Genomic DNA, 24818 nt, shown 5'->3' with positions numbered 1-24818 from the left:
GGCTAGCAAGCCAGCTGTAACTCCAGTCCCAGGGAATCCAACTCCTGTTTCTGGCTTCTGGAGACACTGCATTCGCAAAATACACAGACATAGATGTAGGAAAAATACCCATACATATGAAAAATAATAAATAAAAATTTAAGGATGGAAGGAAGAGGAGAAGAAGAGGAAGAGGAAGAAGGAAGAAGCGGCATGCAGGCAAAATACCCATACACATAAATAAATTTTAAGAAAGAAGCAGAATGGGAGGAAGAGGGAGAGGAAAAAGGAAGAAGAAGATGGAGGAGAAGGAGACGGAGAAGAAGTGGTGAAGTTTTGTGGAGTCAGTCAAATAAATGACTGCATTTCAAGTCCCCAGACTATAAACTAGGGATGGATTCTGGTATGTGGAGACAAGCAGAAACTCTCCCCAGCTCCCACTGGCCTTGTCACAACAAGAACTTCTGGGCTAAAGGTAAAAACCTGTGAAAGCAAGATTTTAGGCCTATTGCATGAGGTAATGCCTCAGCCAACCAACACGGTGGATGCTCAGAATGTCTCCTTATGTGGCAATAGAAAAAGAAAGTAACACCCAATACGTGTTGAAGCTCAAGGATTATTAATGGCAACTGCCTTTCTACAAGAGATCTGGGTGATTAGCTGCCGTACTTGCTGGATTAAGGTGCTAATGAAGAGAAAAGAGGAGAGTGAAATCACTTCGGTCTTGCGAGAGCACACCCCACCCACTGGTGGACTTCCATTGTTTTTACGTCACCTGCACTGAACACAATCACCTCAATAGGCCTGGCACTATGCCAAAGTAGCACAAAAGGACTCGATGTCTCTAAAGCCAGGCTTACAGCACAGCATCTCAGCACTCCTCTCAAAGAACTTACACAGGTGAGACCTTTGCCTAGCATCTCAGAAAGGTTTGGTGTCATCCGAGAAGGAGAAGGGTGACCTAAGCCTTCTTTTGTAGACCAAAAGGACAAAGGAACAACATGCAATTCTTAGTATCATCTGATAGGCCAGACCACTCCTCCTTGGCATGGACCCATGTATGGAATGACAGACATGTGGCCCAGATGATGGTGACAAAGCCTTCATGAGGTGACAAGGCTTTGACAACCAAGAAAGGATGGCCTTTTGTGGGGGTGATGACACTAAATTGCTGTATCTTCATGAAAACTGGAATCGTAAATGATAAAGTGCTGAGCACCCAGGACCAGAGACCGTTATGTGGCAGGCCAGATCACCGGAGAACACAAAATGAGAAGGAAAAAATGTGTGGGAAGGAGGAATCTCGTTGTGATTTAAAAGCTAGCACCCTCACTGTCTGTGAACTTGTCTCACCAGAGGTCCTTCCTCTCCTTTTGTTAGGGTTCATTTGGCTGTAAAATGAGGACATGAACTGTGGACGAGTCATCCAGTAGTGTATTCCTATAAAACATGGAGTTCCTAACAGCCTCGGTATTGAGTTGGCAACTAAAGAGCTTCAGGAGAAAATTCTAAAAGCTTTACATCAGTGGACACTAAACTCTCCACTGCATCTTTTCCTGCCCATGCTGAGATCCCAGACCCTGGGAGTCTGAGGAAGGAGGACATCTGAGATCAAGGACAGCCTGGGTTACACAGTGAGACCTTGTTTCAAATAAATAAAGAGGGAAAAAAAAGTCAGTGAACACTCAATCTCCATGGGAAAGGGTGGTGCGAAGAAGATAGGAAGAAAATTACATACACTTTTCAAGAATTTTACTTGCTTTTTATAATCAATCTGCTAAACTCTGAGTTTAAAAAAAAATCTCAGCTTCAGATTAAAGCATTAAATTAATTTTTTTCTCCTGGGATTTTTTTCCCCCAAATGAATGAGGCACTACAGGAACTGAAGTAGTTAGTGATCACATGAAAGTGGCATAGGTGTGTTGTCCCCCTGCAGACAGCAGGAAGTGCCCAGCACTCTCTGTGAGGTATTCTCACCCAAACCTGCTAAAGCCATCTATTCTCCAGCTTACAAGAACTACATTGGTCAGATGATCGTGTGTTTAAAACCTCCTCTAATTCAAAATTTGGGGAGGTTAGGCAGGATTGTGTTTCCAGCTCTTCTTTCTGGACAGAACTTCCTAGCCCTTCCCAGCTGGGTCTCAGTCTCTCACTAGGCCATCAGAGAGTGTGTACACTTTTAACCTCCCTTGCCTATAACCAACTTCCTTTTCTGCTCATTTTGTCTCATAAAGGCTTCTCCACTTATTCCAACTTCTGCTTGGGAGCCTTCTCAATCCCAACTTCAGCAATCATTCCTGCCACATGTTGAAATGTTGGGGAATTAAAGCTGAGTCAGGCAGTGCCTTGGCCCTTAAGCACTTCAACAGTTAAATGGTGAGATAACTAGGCCACGGTTTGCCATGTGGCATATGCCACAAACATGCCTTTCAGTCATGTATTCATGAGTCTACATTGCCTAGAACACATACATGGGCCTTAATGCTTGCTGATCTGGAATCCATGTGTAATGATTTATGTTTTCTTCCTCAATTCTGGTATCTCTGCCTCTTCCCATTTCTTATTTATTCTCTTAAAATTCAAAATGCTATTTGCTGGTGCTTATTTGTAAGGCCCTGTCCACCTCTGTAATCTATGAATATCAATGTCCTATAAATAAATATCAAACTATTTCTTGATTTTGAAGATGCAGTAAAGGGGTTGGAGAGAGGGTTCAGTGGATAAAGCCCTTACATGGAGACCTAAGTTCAATGCCCAACACCCATGTAAACGACAAAAGGGTATGACAAGCCTGTCTGTTATCCCAGCACCGGGGAGGCAAAGACAAGAGATCTCTAAGGCAAACTGTCTAGGTAGACTAGACAAATCAGGGATCTGTTGGTTAACTGAGGACTCTGTTAATATAAGGTGGAAAGTGATCAAGAAAGATACCTGAGGTCAACCTCTGGTCTTCACATGCACAAACATGCAAACATACATACACACATGCATATATATCACACACTCGCACACATAAAAATCAAATTTTAAAAAGGGTTCCACCTTGGTTATTTTCATACTTTGTGCTTTCATCAAACTTCCTTCTGTGATCTTAAATCACAGTTTTGCTCATCCATGGGTTTTGGTTTGGTCTGGTTTCTTCCTTGTTCACCCATCACTATATATACCTAAACTATTTGGAAGCAACTCCGAGCCAACTCTACCAGCCCAAGTCTGAGATACCATGCTAAATGCCTCACTCCTTCCTGTTGTCTCCTTAACCTAGACAAACAGGAGGAAATCAGTTTCATTTGGCCCTCGTTCAAAGTGAGCACGGTGTCCAATGTGGTGTCACCATCACCATGGTTTCTAAGTTTTACTTCTGTACATGTTTTAGCCCTTCCAACCCCTGGATAATGGCATAGGGATTTTGTCCAGAGGTCTGTCATCTGTATAGAAATGCCATACTTAGCAAAAATATGTTTGGTGATCATTATAGCCATTCAGCCACTAAAAGGAGAAGGGTGCCCTGAAGAGCTTCTTCGGTGGGATGGTGGTCTTTCAAAGGCACAAACGGTGCTCTGGGTTATGGCTGCTTCCTGCTGGCTTCTGAGATGCTCACATGCAACCTCCAACCCCTCAGCACCCAGCCTCTCCAATGAAACACTTGGTTCCTTCTCATGACAGTATCAACCCCTCAGATGAAACAAGTATGGAAATAAGATTAGCTAATGTCACTCAGAGGGATGATGACAGTCACGGACAGCTGGAACTACATGGAAAATCTTGAGACCATATTACAGGTGCAGGTTTGTCCCCTGAACAAAATGACAAAATCTTGGACACCTAATGGAAAAGCAGGAGGACATTCAGGAGGAACTATTTAAAATTGGTTTTTAAAATGTTGTGTCATCTTTCCAAAATTATTCTAGCCATCCCTGTCTTTCAAAATGACCTAGCTAGAGAGTGTCTGAAAGTAGTTGATTGGGCTATATCATGGGTTTCCTCTGTGTAGTGAAATCAGAGTATTTCTAATCCTGTCTTGTACTTTCACATTCTAACTGAATTGTTGTGGTGCACCCATATCAAAACCAAACACATCATTTCTTTTAAAAATCCAATAGGTTCTCCATAGACGGTACAAGGAAATTTGCTCTATGGTAGACTACAAGACACTGCTTCTTGCCATGCCTCTCAAATTACACCATCAAGTCTCCCCACCCTGTTCCAGCTACGCAATACAAAAAGACAAAACCAAACCAAACAACATTTTGTTCATGGTTAATTCTTATAAATCAAACCCCACACATACTGATGTAAAATGAGACAGGAGTCAACTATACGGGCTACTTAAGCCACAGCTCCTCAGACACCCCTGGCATGACTTGGGGGTGGATCAGTTCCATTCAGATCCTTGTGAAAGAATTTAGGGGTGCAGCCTGGACCTTGTACTCATTGGAGGCAGGGTTGTCTTTTCCTCCTTGCAGAGGCTGGGTCTATGTCAACGGAACCCAGAGACTACCACAAGCCTGAGTCAAAAGCCAGTGACGAAGAACTTTGTGTGTACATCAGAACATGACTTCCTGCTTATCAGTCTGTAGTTTACTCACTCGCTGAGTCAGGGATTTCAGTATCCATGTGACCAAGGACCTCACAAAAGCAATGTAAGAAAGAAAAAAAAACCATGTCGGTCCATGGTTCCACACAGTCTCAGTTCTACCGTGGTGGAAAAAGTATAATTGAATTCATGGCGTCGAGAACGTATGGCAGAGATGCAGTGGTAGATCAAGAAGCAGAGAGATCAAGGCTAAAATCCGGGAGGTTATTGTGAGGAGTAACCTTCCAGTGCCTTCTCACCGTAGCCTCTTCCCATCAGCTATTCCCACTACCTAAAGGTCGCCCAGCCTTCCAGAACAGCCATACCAGTTGGGAATATTCAAAACTTGAGCCTTTGAGGGACATTTCAGATTCAAAGGACAACACTTCCACTAACTGCCTCTCTCCATCTCTCTTGGTCTTTTTTTCTATTAGTATAACAGAATAGCTTAGAGGTTCATTTCTTACCATTCGAGAGCCCATGGAGTTCAAGCCTGAGGTGTCATGTCACATTTGGTGAGGGTTGTCTTGCCTGTGGGGACTCTCTGGAGAGTCCTGCTGAAGGACAGGTTATCATGTGGTGAGGGGAACCAGAGATGGAGCCAGACTGCAGTTTATAAGAGATTCACTCTCAGGATAACCTGCTAACCAACCAACCCATTGATACATAAATGCATCCATCTGTGAAGGCAGAGCCACTAAAAGTCTCACTTGGTGCCACCTCTGCATACTTTACAGTACAAATTAAAAATCCCAGTGTGAATTTTGGGAGGGACATTGAAGCAAAGCACTACCTTTTTTTCTTCTTTTCTCATTGGGGGACATAAGCAGTCCCAAGCTCCCCTTCTAAGAACCACTGAACTTTCTGCAGTCACAACTATAGCTTTGCAGCAGTTTGGTGGTGACATAAGGAAAATCCAGGGTCATTCTTTGATCAGTTTTTGATGCAGAAAGAGCAGGTCTGGTGTGATTCAATGGTTTTATTTATATTTGGAATGGGCAATAATTGGATTGGCTTTTCCTAAGTTGAGTTTATTCACCTCACAGGGCTAGGAGAAAATGGTATGGAAGGGCCCGAGTTAAAATTCTAACTCTAGAAAACATCAATACTGAGTTTATGAAACAACACCATTCATGAAAAGCTTTCAGTATTCCAGTGCTCTGACCAAGCAGTGGTACTTAGAAGGTGGAAGACTCAACCCTGCATCCCAAAAGGCTGCAGTCTCAGGGGCGTGAAACAATGTACAGTGTGGTGTGATCAGTAGTGAGATGGTCTGACCAGGCTTGGCTGGTAGAGGTCTTGCCTACTGTGTAAAACGCTCTGAGACTTTACTCCCAGAACTACATAAAGAACATCCGATGTGTGCCTATAACACTCAAGAGGCAGAAACAGGAGAATCATAAGTTCAAGGCCCTCCGCAGCTACACAGCAAGTTGAAGGTCAGCCCCAGCTACATGAGACTCTGCCTCAAGTATGGAAAGAGTAATAACGATCCTCACTAAGCACAGAAACTCCTGGACCCTGTGGTGGTTCTGGCTTCTGCAGCAGAGCAGAGATACCAAGTGGCCCATTCTGTAGGAAGACCTTGGATCTAGATGAGGTCATGCCCTGCTGGCAGGGCACCAAATTCATTCCAGAGAATTCAGAAAATGATTATTGAAGGAAACAACCTTCAAACCTATCTTTGCAAGGAAGAGACAAAGTCTTGTACTCAACTACACTGCACATGCAAATAGCCTCGAATCACTCACCTCTGCGAACCCCTGGTCCTTTATCAGCAAAGTGTATTATAACTGGGCAGTGTTTGCCTACCCCTGGTTATAGGCTCCATTCTCAGTAGCCCCCTACACACACACACACACACACACACACACACACACACACAACCCAATAGTTGTTATAAGGATTAAACAATGTCTAGGAGGCAGAGAAGGTCCATTACCATTATGGAAGAAGTACCATTATGGTCCTGTACAGGACCTCTTTGTGACTGATAGCAGTGCTATGTGGCTTCCCTAACTCAGTTCATCCTCCCCATATCCCATACAGGCCTCATTTTCCCTGATCTGTGCAGTTGGTGGCATTGAAGAGTGACACCAAAGTCTCTTCTGATAACTGACATTTTATTTTTTGTTTCGTATGTATGTGTGCCTCATGTTTGTGAGCATGGGGGTGGGAGAGGATGAGCACACCAGAAAGCAGCAAAGGTCACTGGGTGTCCTCCTCTGTCACCTTCTACCTTATTCCACTGAGACAGAGTCTCTCCTTAAACCAGGAGTTACACTGGTGGGCTCCAAGCCCCAGAGACCCTCCTGTCTCTGCACTCACACCAACAACGGAAAGGTGTAATAGCAACACCACACATAGACTCTGGGGATACACATAGACTGTGTGCATGGCTGGCCCAGCAAGGACCCTGACCCTCTGAACTATCTCCATAGACCCTGACAGCTTATTTCTACGTCATCTTTAAATGGAGTCACCAGTAACCAGCACAGAGCCCTTGCCCCAAACTACATCATTATTCACTCTCAACCTCTGCCTTGGCAGAAAGTTAAGATGCATCACACATGTCAGACCACCACGACGGGCTTCCTGTTTTCATAGCCCCTGCTGTAGATCGCATACAGGTCAATGGTCCGGGGACTCAACCAAAAAAAACAGAGACTGCCCAGGGCTACTGGTCAAATAGCAAAGCCATCTTTTCCTCCCTGGAGCCCAGGGACATCCCAGGCACAGGCTGGCTTGTTTGGTTTTGAGGTGTGCTGGGATCAAAGGCATCCTGGAAGCGGAAGGCCAGTCATTCATTAATTAATTACGACTGTAATTGAGGGTTTGTTCTGAAGAGTGATTCCTTTGAAATTACTTTCCATCAAACGGCAGCAGACACAAAGGAATCAGATATTCAGAGCCCTCTCTGTTTCCTTCCGCACGGGAGCAGATTTCCTCCAGGACTTGAGATTCTGGTTTGTTCTGGTTCTAACCTTGTAAGTCTTTCTTATCCTGGTGTAAGAGGGTTTATCTGGAGCACTGTGTGTGTGAGAGAGATTAATGGTTGGTTTTTTTTAAAAGAAAAGCTATACCACACCAGTCTTACTGTGGACTTTAATCTGACCTTTTTTGGGCGAATGTACATTGGAAATTTTCCACTGCGAGATTAGAAAGACATCTGAGATCTGCTACCCACCTGGTGGCCTGGGCCACGCCTCCGGGTTACCACTGGGAGGGAGGTGGTAACTGGCATATTCACGTGGTTCTAAACAACAACAGCAGAGTGTGTTGGCCCAGGGGCACCTCCGGATTGACCAAGAGGAAACACACATTGCACAATGATAGGATCTTGTCGGTACAGTTGTCAGAGAAGGAAACTCCCACAGCAAAGGGCATAAAACCATCTCAAGCAGTCTGAGGCAGTTCAGTCCTGTGAGCGTCAGAGAGCTGAGATAGCCCTGCTCCATACACAGATGGGACCATGAACTCCAGCCACAGCTTTAACCAGACCTACTCGGCCTCTGTCCACAGCCTCGGAAGCACCCGGGGGCGGCAGGGGAGCTGCCATCGGGCACCGAGTGTCCATGGAGGCGCAGGGGGTGTCCGCATCTCCCTTTCCTTCACCACGCCAGGCTGCCTGCCTCCTGGAGGATCATGGGGGTCTGGAAGAAGCAGTCCCCTGCTAGGTGGCAATGGCAAGGCCACCATGCAGAATCTCAACGATCGCCTGGCCACATATCTGGAGAAGGTGCGGGCTCTAGAGGAGGCTAACTCGAAGCTGGAAACCCGTATACTAAGGTGGCATCAGGAGAGAGAACCCAGCCACAGAAAGGATTATTCCCAGTATGAGGAAAACATCAGCCGCCTGCAGGAGCAGGTAAGACACTGAGAGAGACCCTGTAGCTATGGTACTGCCATACCCAGAGAGGATAGAGGGAGGGGGAACCAGACTGTGTGCATGGCAGTTCCCAGGGCAAACAGCAAAAAGAACTCAGCTCAAGTACTGCTCACCCAAATCTTACTGCTATAGCTTAAGTATGGATGGATTCGGGGAAATCTGTTTATAAAAATAATTTCCTCTCTGCAAATGATGTAGAAACCAGACAGCAAACATTTCAGATTTACTATACACTATCTTTTAAACAGCAAAACTGCCTGGTTTTCTACACACTTTAAAACATGGGGGGGTGGGGCGGGGGGTGAACCAAATATGTGAGCCTTAGGAGTGTCAGACAGCCTGTCACCGTGCAAGTATCACGTAAGATCCAACGACATCACAGAAATGATAAGGCTGCTATGCAGGGTGCACCCTCGGTACACAAGGCCCAGGAGAGAATTTGCTTCCAAATCAGATCAGTTCTGCTCCACCTCAGAGGCCTGACGACAGTGTGACTCTCTATCAACAAAAGGCTGAGTTACGCTACTGTGTAGGTCATGCGGAAAAAGCTGTCTCTCCAGCAGCAGATAGATCGTGGACATCCCTGGATATTTTTCTAGGAACTGCTAAAAGATAAAGTGGGTCACACTTCTGATAAAGGCATATTGCTGGGGGTGGGGGGGTGAGAATAGTAAAATTGGGCATTTAAAAACTGGAGAGATGGGCTTCCCAAAGAATACCATGCTTCCCAGTCAAACACCTAAGATGCTCAGCTTCTACTTTCTGGGATGCCTGGATACAAGCAGAGGGGTGACAGTCATCTCACAGTTGTGTTCTTAAAGCTATAACCCTTCCCTTTGTATGAAGGAGCATGATTTAACCCCCGCACCCCCGGAAAGGCCATTGCAGGCTTCCAATATTAATACCATATTATTTCACAATGCTCAGCCATCTTTGCTTGAATGTAGGAAGGACCAATCAAGATAACATAAATCTGTCCTTGTAATGACCCCTAATTATTGAATAATCGGCCTAATAACCAAGTGCGTAATTGCCTTAACTACAGAGTGCGCGGTCGTCTCTGTGAAGAAAACAAGGTGACTCAACATCCTCACGCTGTTTTTTCGTTTCATGAAGTTGCTTTGGTTTTAGAATGGAGGGGAAAGATGATGTCTACAGATGGAAAGCTGGGAGCATGACTCCCAAAAGAAATACCAGATTACACCTGCTCCAACAGCAGGCAGTCCAACCAGAGAGAGAAGTAGGGAGAGGAAAGAAAGGGGAGGGAACAATTATTGAGCATTTCCTGTATGCCGTGCGGTGTGGAGGGTGTTAAATCTGTGCGAAGGGCTTTCTGCCACAACTGGACTCATCTATGTTATCTGACGTAATTCTTGCAACTCTGTTAGGAAACTAAAGTTCAAAACTGTGAAATAACCTCCAAGCCAGCAGCCAAGGGCAGGGTGGGACTTCCCCTCAGGTCTGTTTCAAATGATCCAACCTCCACCCTGCGTGATACCAACTCAATAGCCTCATACAAAGATGAAATGCATGTCTTAGTCCCATGGATCATGCGGCGGGTTGACAGAACAGCCCATGTCACACATAGTTCACAACGTTCAATTCTCACAGATCTGGGAGGCAAATATTTTTATCCCCAACTTCCAGACCAGGGGACTGAAACTGGATACTTCTTATACCTGCTTTTCTAAATTCTTTAGAATGGAATTGGGGGCGGGGACGGAGATAAGGAGTAGGTTCAACTATGAGTAAAGACAGCCAGCCCACTCTCAACAGGGGCAGACCTCTGGATTCTCGGGCCAAATAGGTCAAAGTTCATGTTTTTCTCGACTTGTACTTTGGATGTTTCATCTTCTCTGGTTTGGAAGAGTGTCACTCTTGGAGGTTGAGGTTCCTGTCATTCCTGTCATTCTGCCAGGTCCTAAGGGATTCCTCAGTCACCTGGGGCTGGTCTCTCCTCTGTCCTGATGAAGTACTCTGAATAAATAGACATTTTATCCTCATTTTGCAATGTTAAATGCTACTCAGAAAGTCTGTGAGAAACGTAGTTCAGAAATTAATCTAAACCTTTTGAAAACACAGAAATTGGACACAGCAATAGGAATATCGTTTCTAAAACTCCCTGATGATTCTTGGTATTTGACATTTGGAAGCATGGTCAAATTGTCTCCTGAGTGGGAGATTACATGCCTTGGGGCAATGATACTCTGCTAATGCATCAACTAGATTTTCATAGAATGAACTCAGGGCCTTGGGGAGAATCTAAGTGATTATTACAACACAGGGTTTAAAATATACGCCTCATATCTTGTTTCTCAATCCATCCGCATCCTTTTATGACTGTGAAGGATGTCTCGGAAACAGTGACTGCACCACAATATTACATTAAGCAAAGCCAAAGAGTGAGAAGAAGTTTTAAATGTGAGATGTGGCTGCAGGAGAGCTGGCTCCATGGTTACTGCTCTTGGAGAGGACCTAAGTTCAGTTCCCAGACCCTAAAGGGTGACCCAAAACTACCTATAACTCCAGTTCCTGGTGGTCCAATGGCCTCTCTGTCCTTTGCAGCCTTCCGTGTACACATGCTGCACACACACAACACTCAGGCTCATAAACATAAATATGTAAATGCATACATGCACATACATATGTAGATAGTTCAGAGAAAGTTGGTCTCATGTAGCCAAGACTGGCATTGAGCTCACTATATACCCAAAGATGGCCTTGAACTTCGGATCTTCCTACCTTCACCTCTCCTGACCTAGAATTGATAGAACGTGCCATCATGTTCCACTTATGCAGTGCTCGGAATTGAACCCATGCTAGGCAAGCACTCTGCAAACTGACCTTCATCCCCAGACCTACATATGCTAGATGCCGAGTACACTCCAAGGTCTCACGCTCGTGGACCATAAGAGTGATGATGGAGAGAGAGGGTGGGATCACAAACCTGGTGTGGGCTTCTCAATGGGTAAGTGACCACTTGACCACTTTAACATGGAAAAGCCAAATAAGGTCCCAGGGTATTTTGACTTCTCTGTTTCTGGTGTTTACACTGCAAGGCTGCTCCATGAGAGGCTGTCAGCCAGCCTAGCAGCATGGATGAATACAGTCACACAGTGCACAAGAAAGAAAGGCTTACCACAGAGTCCCGAGCTTTGGGGGCGGAGCTACTTTTATTTTGCATGAGCAAATAATACCAAGGATAAGAAGCCTGGAAGGGAGAAGGCTGGTTTAAATAAAAATGCCATAAAGCAATGCTGTGGACAAGAAGCAAGGAAATACCTGCAGTTTACACTTTCAGGACAAAGTCCAATGACCCTTTCACAGTGCCTGTAGCAGGCCAAGCATGCCTGCAACATTATCTCGTTACTATCTTCTGACTCTTACAATTGGTCTGTGCCAGTGGTCAGTAACCATTATTATTGTTGTAGATGAGGAAAATGAGTCTCTGATGTCCTTACCCAGCTAGTGGGTGACCCCAGGCCTGATCTTTGAGGTCTAGACCCAGCATCCCCCCTACTTGTGAAAGCTGCTATTGTTAATTCACAGGACCAAATTCCATGTCATTGGCAAAGCTTTAAATAGGACTAGAGTTTTAAAAGCCACCTTTGTATTAAGGAAGAGCTTTACACTAAGGGAAAAAAAAAAACCTCTCTAAATAAAGGAATTACCTGTACAAATACAGTGGGAATGCCAAAGGTTCTGCCTCTCCAGCTGCACTGCAAAAGCTTAAAAGGGGGACCTCTGAGGTCACCTGTTTCAAATACAAAACCCTTATTGAACAAATGTTGGGACCAGAGCACAAAGGCGGAGTGACTGCCCAACCATGGGGCCTGATCAGGAAGGAAGCCAGCCCAGAGAAGCACAGCAGCTGCACCCTGTAGCAATGCTCCAAATGGAACCATTACTTTATCTTTAGATAATGAGAAATTGACTCCGTTTTCCCAAAGATCACGATATAAATCAAATGTGAGTCCTTGCTCTGATCCCAATGCCCTGTATAGCCAGTCAATTGCTCAAACACCTCCAACGAGTCTTTTTAATGTACATAAAACCTATGTAAATATCTAGTGAGTCTTTAGCTGAAGGTTTTAATACTGTAGAAACTTCTTAAACAGCACCATTTGATGGTAAAGAATTCACTGAGTTTGTGTTTTCATAGCTGTTATCAAGGGAGTCTCATCACAAATATATTACAAATGCATCTTCCTGAAGGATATGTGTGTGGTTCTAGTCTCTGTGGGCAAAATAATAGTAGTAATAATAATAGCAATAATAATGATAACAATAATAATTTCTTTATATGAAGACTATATGAAGTATTCTTCAAATTAGCTCTCACAATGGAAATGTGAATGTGTCGCTAGCAAGAATTACATGTGCCTAAGATAGTAACCGTACTTTAGGAAATCTTACCTTGTAGTTACAGCAAGAAAAGACTGAGACTCTGGGGAGATGGCTCAGTGGATGAGAGCAATGCATGCACACCTGTCACCCCAGCACTAGTGGGAAGACAGGAGGGTTGCTGGGATCTGCTGGCCACCATCCTAACTCCAGCTTCAGTAAGAGACCCTGTCTCAAAGGAGTGGAGAGGCAAGTGATAGAGTGGGACACTTGAGGTCCTCCTCCTGAGGTCCTCCTCCATTCTTCTGAAGTACATGCATGGGAACATGCATGAACATGAGCACGCATACACTCACACACACACACACACACACACACACACACACACACACACACACACACATACCACTATCTTTGAAAGGGAAAAGTCTCATTACCAGGCAATTAGAAGGCATTGCCAAGAGGCACCGTCCTCTCTTACCCTCCTTTACTCTTGCAGTGGCCAAATCAATCCCTGCCTGCTACATAAATCTGTGCTGTTCTCAGCCTTGGTAAGAGAAGGTTCTTACTGTAGTGGGTACGAGTTAGCAGAGACTCACAACTGTTCAAACTGCTAACAATAAGCGATTGTGCGTGCCCAGCTCAACATGGCCCATCTATATCAACCTGCCCTGCTCTCCAAGGCATTGGGGCGGAGTCGGCAGAAAGAATGTAAGAGCCAGAGGATGTGGAGGAGCGCTGTGAGATGCTGCTGTCTTCAGGATGTGGCATGGCTACTGCACGCATGAACGCACACGCAGGAATGCGCGCACACAGGAACGCGCAGCCAGAAGCTAGGATGCCTTCACAGAACCTGCACGAAATCAAGCCAGATAGGACTTCCAGGATGGACGGGCCAGGGGCTTGTGAGGCCCTACCCTTAGCTGAGAAGCTACTGACTACTGGTGACCACAGGAAGAGGGAGAGTGAATGGCAACTGGTAGTTAGTTGGCTGCTCCCCAGTGCATGTATACACAACACTAATTGGACTTAGTGGCTTAAATAATAATAGTAATATCGATAGTAATGAAGAAAAGAGGGAGAGAAAGTTATATTTTTTTAAAAGACTGTAAAATCAACTGTAGACATAGTCTTACCATGTTTTTCACCTAGCACCTATGATTTGAGTCCCATCATTCTGCTGCATACAGAGGAAGCTGTCTAAGGGGCTGGAGAGATGGCTCAGTAGTTAAGAGCACTTACCGCTTTCTCAGAGAACCTGGGTTTGGTTCCCAGCACCCAGTTCAGGTGTCTGTCTGATTTCCAGTGGCTCTTGAACATATATGGTGCGCTAAAGTCATGCATGCAGACACACACACACACACACACACACACACACACACACACACACAAAACCTTTTTGTAAAAGGAGAATAGTTTGTCTGTCCTGAAAGTCACTGGTGGAAGAAACCTGGATGCAGACACACTGCTGTCATGGCTGGATCTGTCCAACTGGAATAATTCCGTGAACATATTTTACAGATAGTGGACGGTAAGATGGCCAATGCCCACATTGTCGTGCTCATTGACAACGCCAGGATGGCAGTGGATGACTTCAACCTGAAGTAAGTCCCTTCCTCACAGAGTTCCACAGAGGCAAAGCTCGGCCTGCCATAACCTGCTGCCAAAATCTTGCTGGATTATAACTAAAGGGCGGGACAAAAGTCACATGCAATTTAAGTACCCCAGGTACACGTGCACGTGATAGCATGTGAAGATTTTAATACAAACCAAGAATTGGGTCGTATTAAGAACTTTCCACTTCAGGTACAGTAATATTGTCATACTTACTTAGAAAAAAAATTTTTTTCCTTAAAGAAAATGTACTTTGTGGTATTTAGAGTTGAAATGTCATAATGTCTAGAGTTGGCTTTGAACATTTTCAGCAATGAGCAATGTGCATTGGTGTATACTTGTAATCTCAGCTTTTGGGAGGAAGAGGCAGTAGGACTGTGAGGTTAAGAGTCGCCTGGGGTGTTTATTGAGTTCAAGAGCAGCCTGGGATGCATAGCAAGATCTTATCTCAAAAATAAATAAATAACCAACAACCACAAAGGAAAAGAAACATTTTTTTCATCAATGTATATAGATGAAACACACATAAAACATATTCATGGGTCGTAAAGCTAGGTACGGATACCTGGCTGTGTGTATTCTATTCTCTACTCAATTAAAAGTTGGCACTGAGTCACTACCACAGACAAGCATAGCATGAAACAATGTGCTATATCTGTGTGTATCTATATATACATATACATATGATATGTCCTGTATCAATGTATCGATGTGCTAAAAATGTCCTGTATGTATCAGTCAGTCGCTCAAAAATAAGAGCATCCCCTCTAAACCCAAGTGGACCCTGGCCATGCCCTCCATCTTCCAACAACAAGTTGCTCTTCCCCTCTCTCACCAAAGGTTTGAAAACGAACACTCGTTAAAGAAAGACTTGGAAATTGAAGTTGAGGGCCTCCGAAAGACCTTGGATGATCTGACCATTGTCACAACAGACCTGGAACAGGAGGTGGAGGGGATGAGGAAAGAGCTGATCCTCATGAAGAAACGCCATGAGCAGGTGGGGCCGCCCTGGGCTCCTGGGAACCCTCTCTGCTTCTGACTTCTCAGTCCAGTGTGACTCCATAGCAACAGGAGGGACCACCACCTGAGTGCCAGGTTCCTCATAAGGAACCACAGAAACATTGATTTTTTTTCCAATTTAAAGGTTGTCTTCTTAGATGTTAAACAAAACCTCCAAGTACAATCATAATTACCAGTGATTGGCAAAATAACAATAATTAATAATCTGTTATCACACACTGGTTACCTAGACTTGTTAGTATAATACTGTAAGAATCAGGACACCCTAAGGAAGTGTGGGTATTCTAGCACTTGGGAGGCAGAGACCAGACCCTCAGGGCAAGCTAGCTAGCCAAGAGCAATCAAGTCAGTGAGCTCCAGGCTCAGCTAGTGACCCTGCCTCAATAAAATAAAGAAGTAGAGAACAATAAGGCACTATGCACATGAACACACATGTGCATGCAAGCACACAAGGAAAGATACATACACACGTGCATGTACACCACGTGTAGAAAGATCATAACTGGGATTGGGAAGAAGACTTAGTCAATAAAGTGTTTGCTGCAGAAGCTAAAGACATTAATTCAAACCCCCAGCACACTCGTGAAACCCCTGGTGTAGAGGAAGCAGAGATGGGATGCCTGGGGCTCACTGGGCAGCTGGCATTGCCAGACTGGAGAGTTCTATGTTCTGTGAAAGTCTCTCTCTCTCTCTCTCTCTCTCTCTCTCTCTCTCTCTCTCTCTCTCTCTCTCCCTCTCTCTCTCTCTCCCTCTCTCTCTCTCTCTCTCCCTTCCTCTCTCCCTTCTTCCTCTCATTCTCCCTCCCCTCATCTGACCTCTCTTTCCCTCTTCCTCTTCTCCTCCCTCTTTTCCCCACTCCCTTTCACTCTCCCTCTCTCCTTCTCCCTCTTCCCTTTCTCTATCTCCCTCTTTCTTCTCGATCTATCTCCCTGTCTTGCTTCTCTCTGTCCTTCATGAAGTGAATAGCCCCTCTCCCACGAGTTCTTATTACATGTTCCCTGAGTGTGCTGTGTCTCATTGTTGTGACTGTGACAGAAACAATCTTTAGGGAGGGGAAATTCATTTGGGCTGAGAGTTTCAGGGGCTCCATTCATGGCTACTTGACCCACGTACTTGAGCAGTGTGTCACAGCATAGGGGAAAATAGCTTCTTCATTTCATGGCTTCAAGAGATAGACAGACAGGAAGGAGGCAGGGATAGATCTCTCCAAGGACCCAAACACAGGGGCTCACCAGAAAAGTCCCTTATCTCCTAAAGCTTTCTGAACCAACCAAGAAAATTCTAGTGGCTGAGAACCAAGTCCACACAGCGCATGGTCCTTTGGGGGAGACATTTTATACCCAAACCATGGTACATGTGTTATGTTGGTCTGTATCTTATAAAGTTTTGGAGAAAATGCACATGATGTCTAGTCGATCTGTAATAACTACAAAATTGGCATGCCAGTGAGAGTGGCAACCACGAAAATAGAACCATTTACCGATGCCAATTAACACAACAATCCATCCTTCTGATTGTCACGGGCCAATTCATTTTCTTTCTCTGTTACTAAACAGGAAATGGAGGAGAATCACTTGCCGAGTGACTTCAAGGTCAGTGTGAAGGTGGACACTACTCCAGGGGAAGATCTGATTAAGGTCTTGGAAGATATGAGGCAGGAATACGAGTTAATAATAAAGAAGAAACATCAAGAGTTGGACACCTGGTTCAGAGAGCAGGTAAAAGAAAAGTGACCAGACAGCCCGATTCTTCTATCCCCACACGTCACAATACTGATTGTCCTGCATACGCTTGCTCCACAGTCAGCCGCCATGGCCCAGGAAGTGGCCAGTCCAGCGCCTGTACAGGGCAACCAAAGTGATATCCATGAGCTGAGGAGAACATTCCAGGCCCTAGAGATTGACCTGCAGGCCCAGCACAGCAGGGTGAGTTGAGCTGGACCCTGTACAGTCTCCTTCACAAGGCCTTCCATGACCTTGTCCCCTGGCCTCAGCTCCCCGGGCCCCTTTGGACTTCTCTCATTGTCTACGATCCATTCAAAATGTTCATGTTGAGGAGAAGAAATATGTGCAAAGGCATAGCTAGACATTGACTGAGTAGCTCTTTATATCCAGTGCTGTTGGTAGTCAAATTGTGCTTTCCTGGGAGGTCTTGGCCTTCTCATTCTGACAAAAAGGAAACCAAAGCTCCAGGCAGTTAACAGATTTAGCAACGGTCACACAGTTTGTGAGCTGCTGGTGGTGGGGGTCATGTGATTTCAGGGGTGGGGGATGCTAGACAGCTCCCTTCCCCATAGATATTGTCTATCAGTCCTCTCACCCCATTTATAACCAGTATGTTCCCCAAACTCCAGTAAAAAGAAATTCAAGCATGATAAGTAGCCGATTTAGTTGTGCTGACTCCAATGTACTCCCTGTTCACTATGTGTGTGACCTGTCACACACTACCCTGCATACGTTCATGAGGGTATGCTATTTCTATTTTCATTGTGGTTTGGTAAGACAGCCTGTGTGAGTACTGTATCCAAAACTCATGCCATGCAAACTATCATTTTATTCATATCTACTGAACCTTCTGATCACCACCACCGTAACTCCTGAGAGTAGGTTCTTTACCCTGCATTTTGAATATGCTTAATTAGTTCATTTGTTTTGCAAAAACCATATGGTGAATAACCTTGTTTTGTGAATTAATGATAGCGAGGTCAGACATTAAAGTGTGCACTGTCAGCCAGGCACGGGGATGCGTGTCCATAACCCCAGTGCTTGGGAGGTTGCAGAAGAAAGATCGTTAATTCGACACTATCCGAAGCTGTGAGGTGAAGACCCTGTCTCCCATAAGAATATGCATTGTCAAGGTGGCAGTCGTGATCGCGGTGTGATGCTCTGCAGGGTCCAGTGTATTTCAACTGTTGTACTTCACAATAGTCCTGGGGTCAATATGGCTCTGATGCCTGTGTTCCCCCTCTGGCACTATGCACAGCACTGAGAATTTAGTGATGAACATTGAGGATGTAAACCACAGTTCTGTCAACCATCTAACTATATGTATGTCAGGCGGGGAAGACTGCACGGGAGACAGGGAGACATGGCAGAAGGAAGAACTGCCACCTTAAACACCGTGAGCACCAGACAGCTGAGGAAAGCTCTGAGAGAGATGAGGAGGTGCTTTATGTGGCTACAGGTTGGAGAGGAGCGGGGAGGGGTCGGCAAATGTAAAAGCCAGGAGGCACAAGTGTGTTCTTGCAGCAAAGATAAAGAAAGGGGAGAACGGGAGAGGAGAGAAGGGCAGAGAGGGCATAGGGAGGAGAGGGGGATAATGGGTCAGGTCACAATGGATCCAGACAGCGTGGGGTTCTGTAGGCTACCTTGGAGGGAGAATTTGGGACAACCAGTGTAGCCAGCTCCTTGAGGAAGTCTACCATCTGTGCAGGGAATCAGAGACGCTGGATGTTGGCTGTGAGTATAAATTTAAGGCAGAAAATCAAGGTAGGATCATCTAGAAGAAAGGACAGTGGAGGCAGGGGCCGGTGGAGGCAATGGCAGCAGACGGCTCATGTCATCGGAGGTGTTGAGTACCTGGACATAGATCAAGTGATTGGAAACAAGGCTGAGTGACTGTTGGTTTTCCCTCCAGATGGCTTTCATTCCTCAGTGAAGCTAAGGGCTGAGAGGGGGAATGTGAAGATGAGGGGTGAGAAAAAGGGGGAAAGAAGGAAACACACCTCTGGGAGAATGGGGGGGTGCCTGCAATCAGAGGAATATGGTTTGATAGCCGGACAGTGTTAATGAGAGCCCATTGAAAATGAAGCAGCCATTCAAGGGTGGGTAGCTAATATGATTATGGTTTATCTCCTTAAAATTAAAGTTCCACAGAAAAGCAGGTGGTGAGTCCGGACAGAGTGAGGGATATCAACCCTTGATATCAACCCTACCTGAGATGCTTTGTTTTAAAGTTTCGGAATTTTCCTCAAAAAATGGCAGCCTGTCGCTATTGGATATCAGAGACTATCACTTACAACCTAGACTATATTTACCAAATGACTGGACACTTGGTTTAAGATCAACATCTAAGTTATTTTTAAGCATATGGGAATGTCTGTTGTGATGGTGTGATAATGCTTGTGAACATGTTTATCCTTAAAAAGTTACTCATTGCTCATCTTGCATTCGAGTGTGATCACTCAAAACCACGCATTCTCTATTGTTCATGGCATCACTCCATCAGACCACTCTCTGAGGATGCAGCCTCTCTCCCTCCTGGAATTCTCCACCTAACCAGAGATTAAATAGAAACATCAGGAATAGTTCAAAGCCAGGCAGCTCCTGTCTGATCCCCAGTGTGTAAACCATCAAAGCTAGGGGATGCAGTGGCGTTGTCAAGAGCTCCCTGACACAATGGCTTCTTGCCAAAGACCCAGCACTGACCCCAAGTCCCAACCCCGTAAGTCTCGCCCCAGCATCACCCACAATGCCTTGCGGAGAGGTCAGAGTAAGTTAACTCTGCGCAAGCCCTGCTGCCGACACCCCTAGTAGACTAGTGAGTGGGCTATCGTTCCGTCTTTCAGAAAACCGCTTTGGAAAACATGCTGACAGAGACCCGGGCTCGATACTCCTGCCGTCTCCAGGACATGCAGCAGATCATCTCCCACTACGAAGAAGAGCTGATTCAGCTCCGCCAAGACCTGGAGCGTCAGAACAATGAACACAAGGTGCTGCTGGGCATCAAAACCCACCTGGAGAAGGAAATCGCCACCTACCGCCGGCTCCTGGAGGGAGACACTGAAGGGTGAGGCTGGAGCAGCTAGAACGTGCTGGACGTGACACTCCTGTGCATGGATGGATGTGTCCCCAGGGTCTCAGCCATGGTGAATGTAGAGAGAAAGAAAGATTAATTTTCTCTGGAAGATTCCTGTATCAGGCTTTTCATTAAGTCTGAGCTGAAAGGGTGGTTCTCCCTGGATGTGAAGGTTTGCTCTCAGAGCCCTTAGTAATGGTTCAAAGCAGAGATGGGGGAATGAAGAACAGGTATGTCTGTTGTGTTTCTCCAGTAGAGTGCACTCAAGCTGAGTTCGAAAATAAAAACCAAAGGCAGGGGAAAGGTTTGTAGACTAACAGCAGAGATAGATTCACTAAGAGAGTCAAGATTATCAAACTGATATTTCTGACCATTCCTAAAACCATAGCTAGCCATCACAAAGTCCATGTGTGTCCTCTGGTCCAAAAACAGGGAGCGTCAGAGGGTTTTTTCAAACTACATGAATAAAATGTGGTTGGAACAAACTACACCCAGTCTGAGGAGCTCAGAAAACCCAGACATGAGACGCAAACTCCAGATAAGGATATTGGTGGCTGTAGGAAGCCGGAGAGAGGAACAGGAAGACATGGAGACTTGGGAGAATTCTCCTGATATCAGAACTTCTGGAAGGTGGCCCTCTTTTCGGGATCCAGTTGCCCCCACAATCTCATGATCTTGAATCTGTCAGGTTCAATTAGCCTCCCTAAAGAGCTGAAAAATAGCAAGCATACAAAGGAAGGACCAAGGGAAGGGCTGATTGTTGATAACTTGACTTTTTTTCCTTTTTGCCTTCTTAGGACGATGGATGGATCTGAGTCAAGGCTGAAAGGTAAAGGGGAATCTGTTTCGTCGCGCCTCTCACACTATTGCTTCAGCTAATCGGCCTGTCTGCCCACTCCATATTAGTCATAATTCATACGCAGCTCCCTAATGTCCTCAGCTCAGTTTTTATTTTCCCCCTGGATAGCCAGAATCTTTCAATTAAGTTAACAGTTTAGGTACCTCAGAGCAAAGTGGGTCCTGGTTATTTTAGCAGAAGAACACTAAATATTTCTTATTTAAAGAGCTTGGGAACAAATGAATTAGGGGTTTGGAGAGGGGTATTTTTATTTCTTACATATTTTCATGGACATGATGAGGCATTTTGAGGATGGAACCCAACACTAAACATGAAATTTAGTTATGTACATACATGGGGCCTATAGACAAACCACATTGATATATGTATACACGTTACATATACATACACATACACATTTACATACGTGTATAAATATACATAATATTTTTGAGTGGAGTCAAGTCTTGCCATGTATAATGTCCCCCACAGCATCATGACACTGCCCCAAAAGCTTGGGAAGTTCGAGCATTTGGGACTTTGGAAGTTTGAATAAGAGAGACTCAGCTTGTATATGCAAATCCTTTGTAAAGACATAGATTGAAGAGGTGATTGTTAGAATTCTCTCTTGCTCTTAAATAATGAAGTCTGTTAAGTAGACCCCTAAGACATTACATCGCATCAGTTCCCAAGCCTGGCTGCGTTGAGCAGTAGGGGTGCACATGAGATTTGAGTATGGAATCAGGAAAGATGTGTTCTGAGGCCAGGTGAGGTTGGGACTGGAATACAATGTATCCTTCTCTGTAACAGGCAGGCTGCCTAACAGTACGCTCAAGACAGAGCAAGCATTTCCTCGTTGAAGGAAAGGGACAAGAACAAGAAAGAAACAACCAAAGGTTTTACTTTGTCCAACTCAATAGTCTCACATCTGTGACCCGGGAACCACATTGTCTCAGATTACCATGGACATATGACAGAAAAGTTTAGCACAGATCAGCATGGACCATGCATTACTTTCTCCTTAGATGTTTTAATAAAATTATTTTAAGGCGTTAGCAATTCAGAGAACCTGAGGTGAACTGACCATTTCAGAGCAGCTGCTCTAACTGCCTTGTTTCTGAAAGATTGCACAGAGGCCACAAGACCTCTTCTTAGCTGCATCCAGGGGTGGGAAACCCCATACTTGATGTACAATCTACCGTATGCTGATAAGAGCCTTGCATTTTACAATTCCCCTTGTACATTTATTAATAGTTTCCATTCTTCCCTGTGGCCTAGAACCAGTTTATTGATGTGCCAGCAAAGCACTTATTCAAATCAGGGATGGTGTCATTGAGGACCGTGAACATCCCTGGCCTCTCACCCACCCTTGTCATGTTTCTAGAGCTTAAATCACGATGTCCTGGATGGCCTGTAGTACTCCATAAACACACAGTCTGTAGTGAAGAGCCACAGAATCCTTGTGAGTGGAAAGCACTCCTCAAGAGCTGGTGGCCAGAGATCAACTTCTGTACCAGGTTCTGGATCTCCAGAAAGTAGCATTGTTCAGAGATCTCTGCTTTCTGGAGGACATGGGGATTTCCTCCAAGGTCAGGTCTTTCCTCCCTGTGGCAGAGCCCACCATATAGCTTGGTTACAAGACACAGGAAACTTACAGGGTCTGGGAGCAGGGACTTGAATGTTTGCTTGGTGTCAATGGTGTGGGAAGCCCACCAGTGACCTCTCCGATGGTCTTGCCCTCAGGATCTGAAGCTTCAACGATCAAGGCCATCACTCAAGAGAGTGTCAATGGAAGAATCGTTCTTTCTCAAGTGAATGAGATCCAAAAGCATATATGAAGCCAAGGAGTTTCTGCCTGTTGTAAAAACCACACTCCCCCTATGGAAAGTCTTTGTCTCCGCGCTAATGGGTGAGTCTCGACGGAAATCCTTGGAGTTTTCAGATTCAGAAACTTTTCTCTATAATGGTCTCACAGGACTTCCCATGATGCTCTTAATATATTGTTGGAATTTTTGAGTGAAAGAAGAAGTTTATAAATTAAAGCTCTACTCTCCTGCTCTCATGGTACAGTGTCCGGGGTCCATCAACATGCATTTGGTTTGGAGCCAATAGACCTCCATACAGGTGGCATCCTGTCTTCTCCTATGTCATTAGGCAAGACAGGGCCTCGGGGTCTTCCTACTGAGATATTTGTGAAGCGTGTCTGTGAAAGATCTAGAGGGATCTTCAAATACCATATGTGTTCACCCTGAAGCTATGCACCAAGGGATAAGGCATGGTTCTTGAGGGTCTCTAGAGCCTTTTCTGCTAGCAGAAAAGAGGGGGATATATAGAGAAAGGAAACGTCTCTAAGGTGGCCGAATATATGTAGGAAAGTAGCTGAGCACCAGATATAAATTCAAATTAAGAAAGGAGATTAGGGATAGATTTCATTAAACAGAAACACTAAGACCCAAATTGCCAATGCCAGGAGCCAAGGACCTATGGCGATCTATGGCTGGTGGCTGACCTACTGGGATGATGATCTCTGTCCCCTCGAGAACAGGCTGTTGTCTCAGGTTCTAGGGGACTAAGCCATTGTTGTATGACTGTTTCAGAGGGGCTCTACTGGGGAAAAAGAGCAAGAAGGACATGTGTCTGTGAATATGTCATCAGACTATGGGAGTGTGGAATGCTGGGACATCAGCAGCTTAAGAGGCAAACATTGGATAGGCACATGCCCATTTTACAAACAAATAACCAGATACCCAGAGAGGTGAGGGTGTTTACTGGCTGCTTCCCAGACAGGTGCTGCTGGACAGAGACCTGTGTCTCATGGTCCCTCCATGGTGCATGATGAGGGTCTGTGTCCCAGGGTCCCTCCATGGTGCTGGGTGGAGTCTACATTCCAGGGTCCCTCCATGATGCTGGGTGGAGTCTACATCCCAGGGTCTCTCCATGGTGCTGGGTGGAGTCTACATCCCAGGGTCTCTCCATGGTGCTGGGTGGAGTCTACATTCCTGGGTCCCTCCATGATGCTGGGTGGAGTCTACATCCCAGGGTCTCTCCATGATGCTGGGTGGAGTCTACATCCCAGGGTCTCTCCATGGTGCTGGGTGGAGTCTACATCCCAGGGTCCCTCCATGGTGCTGGATGAGGGTCTACATCCCAGGGCCCCTCCAGCAGTTGTTAGACTAAACGAGGATGTGGTTGAGTTCTTTCCCAACTGTCACTTTTGCAGCATCTCAATTTTAAATTGTTTTCACACTGTCTTTTTCATTTTTTTAAAATGTGTAAGACAGTTTGATTGTCACGTGCTTGTGTGTCATGAGCACACAGTACCTAAGAAGGCCAGAAGGGTGTACTAGGACTGCAGCTACAGATGGTTGTGAGCCACCATGTGGGTGCTGAGAACTGAGCCAGAGCTCCCCCTGGAAAACTCAGCCAGTGATCTCAGCCACCAAGCCACCTCTTCAGCCCTCCATAGTCTCTTTGAAAGGATTACTTTTGATGATTTCTAAACTGAGAATCTGATGAAAGCTGATTTCGTTTCCCTTTAAAGCAACAATTGATGTTTCCGACCTCTAATCCCCCCAAAATAGAAAACCATTTAACCATATAGACTGAAAAAATATATAACAAAGAAAATAGGTTGGGCACATCACTGGGAATAAAAAAATTATAGATTTAACTAAATCCCATGAATCCAGGTGTAGATTTTTAGGATTATATTTACAATTTGACTGTTTTCAGAGAAGGCTAAAAGACAGCAAATACATAGA

The 24818-nt window shown here is 45.2% G+C and overlaps 1 protein-coding gene across 1 annotated transcript; it reads left to right on the top strand.

Moving 5' to 3' along the window:
* Positions 1 to 7971: 7971 nt before the first annotated feature.
* Krt23 (keratin 23) lies at positions 7972 to 23119 on the top strand. Its single transcript, NM_033373.2, has 8 exons — positions 7972 to 8423; positions 14310 to 14392; positions 15243 to 15399; positions 16979 to 17140; positions 17225 to 17347; positions 19990 to 20210; positions 21017 to 21048; positions 22801 to 23119. Exons 1-8 carry the CDS (start codon positions 8028 to 8030, stop codon positions 22893 to 22895), a joined length of 1269 nt encoding a protein of 422 aa, NP_203537.1. The 5' UTR covers positions 7972 to 8027; the 3' UTR covers positions 22896 to 23119.
* Positions 23120 to 24818: the final 1699 nt, after the last annotated feature.

Source organism: Mus musculus, chromosome 11 (assembly GCF_000001635.26).
Source record: "Mus musculus strain C57BL/6J chromosome 11, GRCm38.p6 C57BL/6J".
NCBI classification, from domain to species: domain Eukaryota; kingdom Metazoa; phylum Chordata; class Mammalia; order Rodentia; family Muridae; genus Mus; species Mus musculus.
This window is presented reverse-complemented; position numbering and strand designations above follow the sequence as displayed.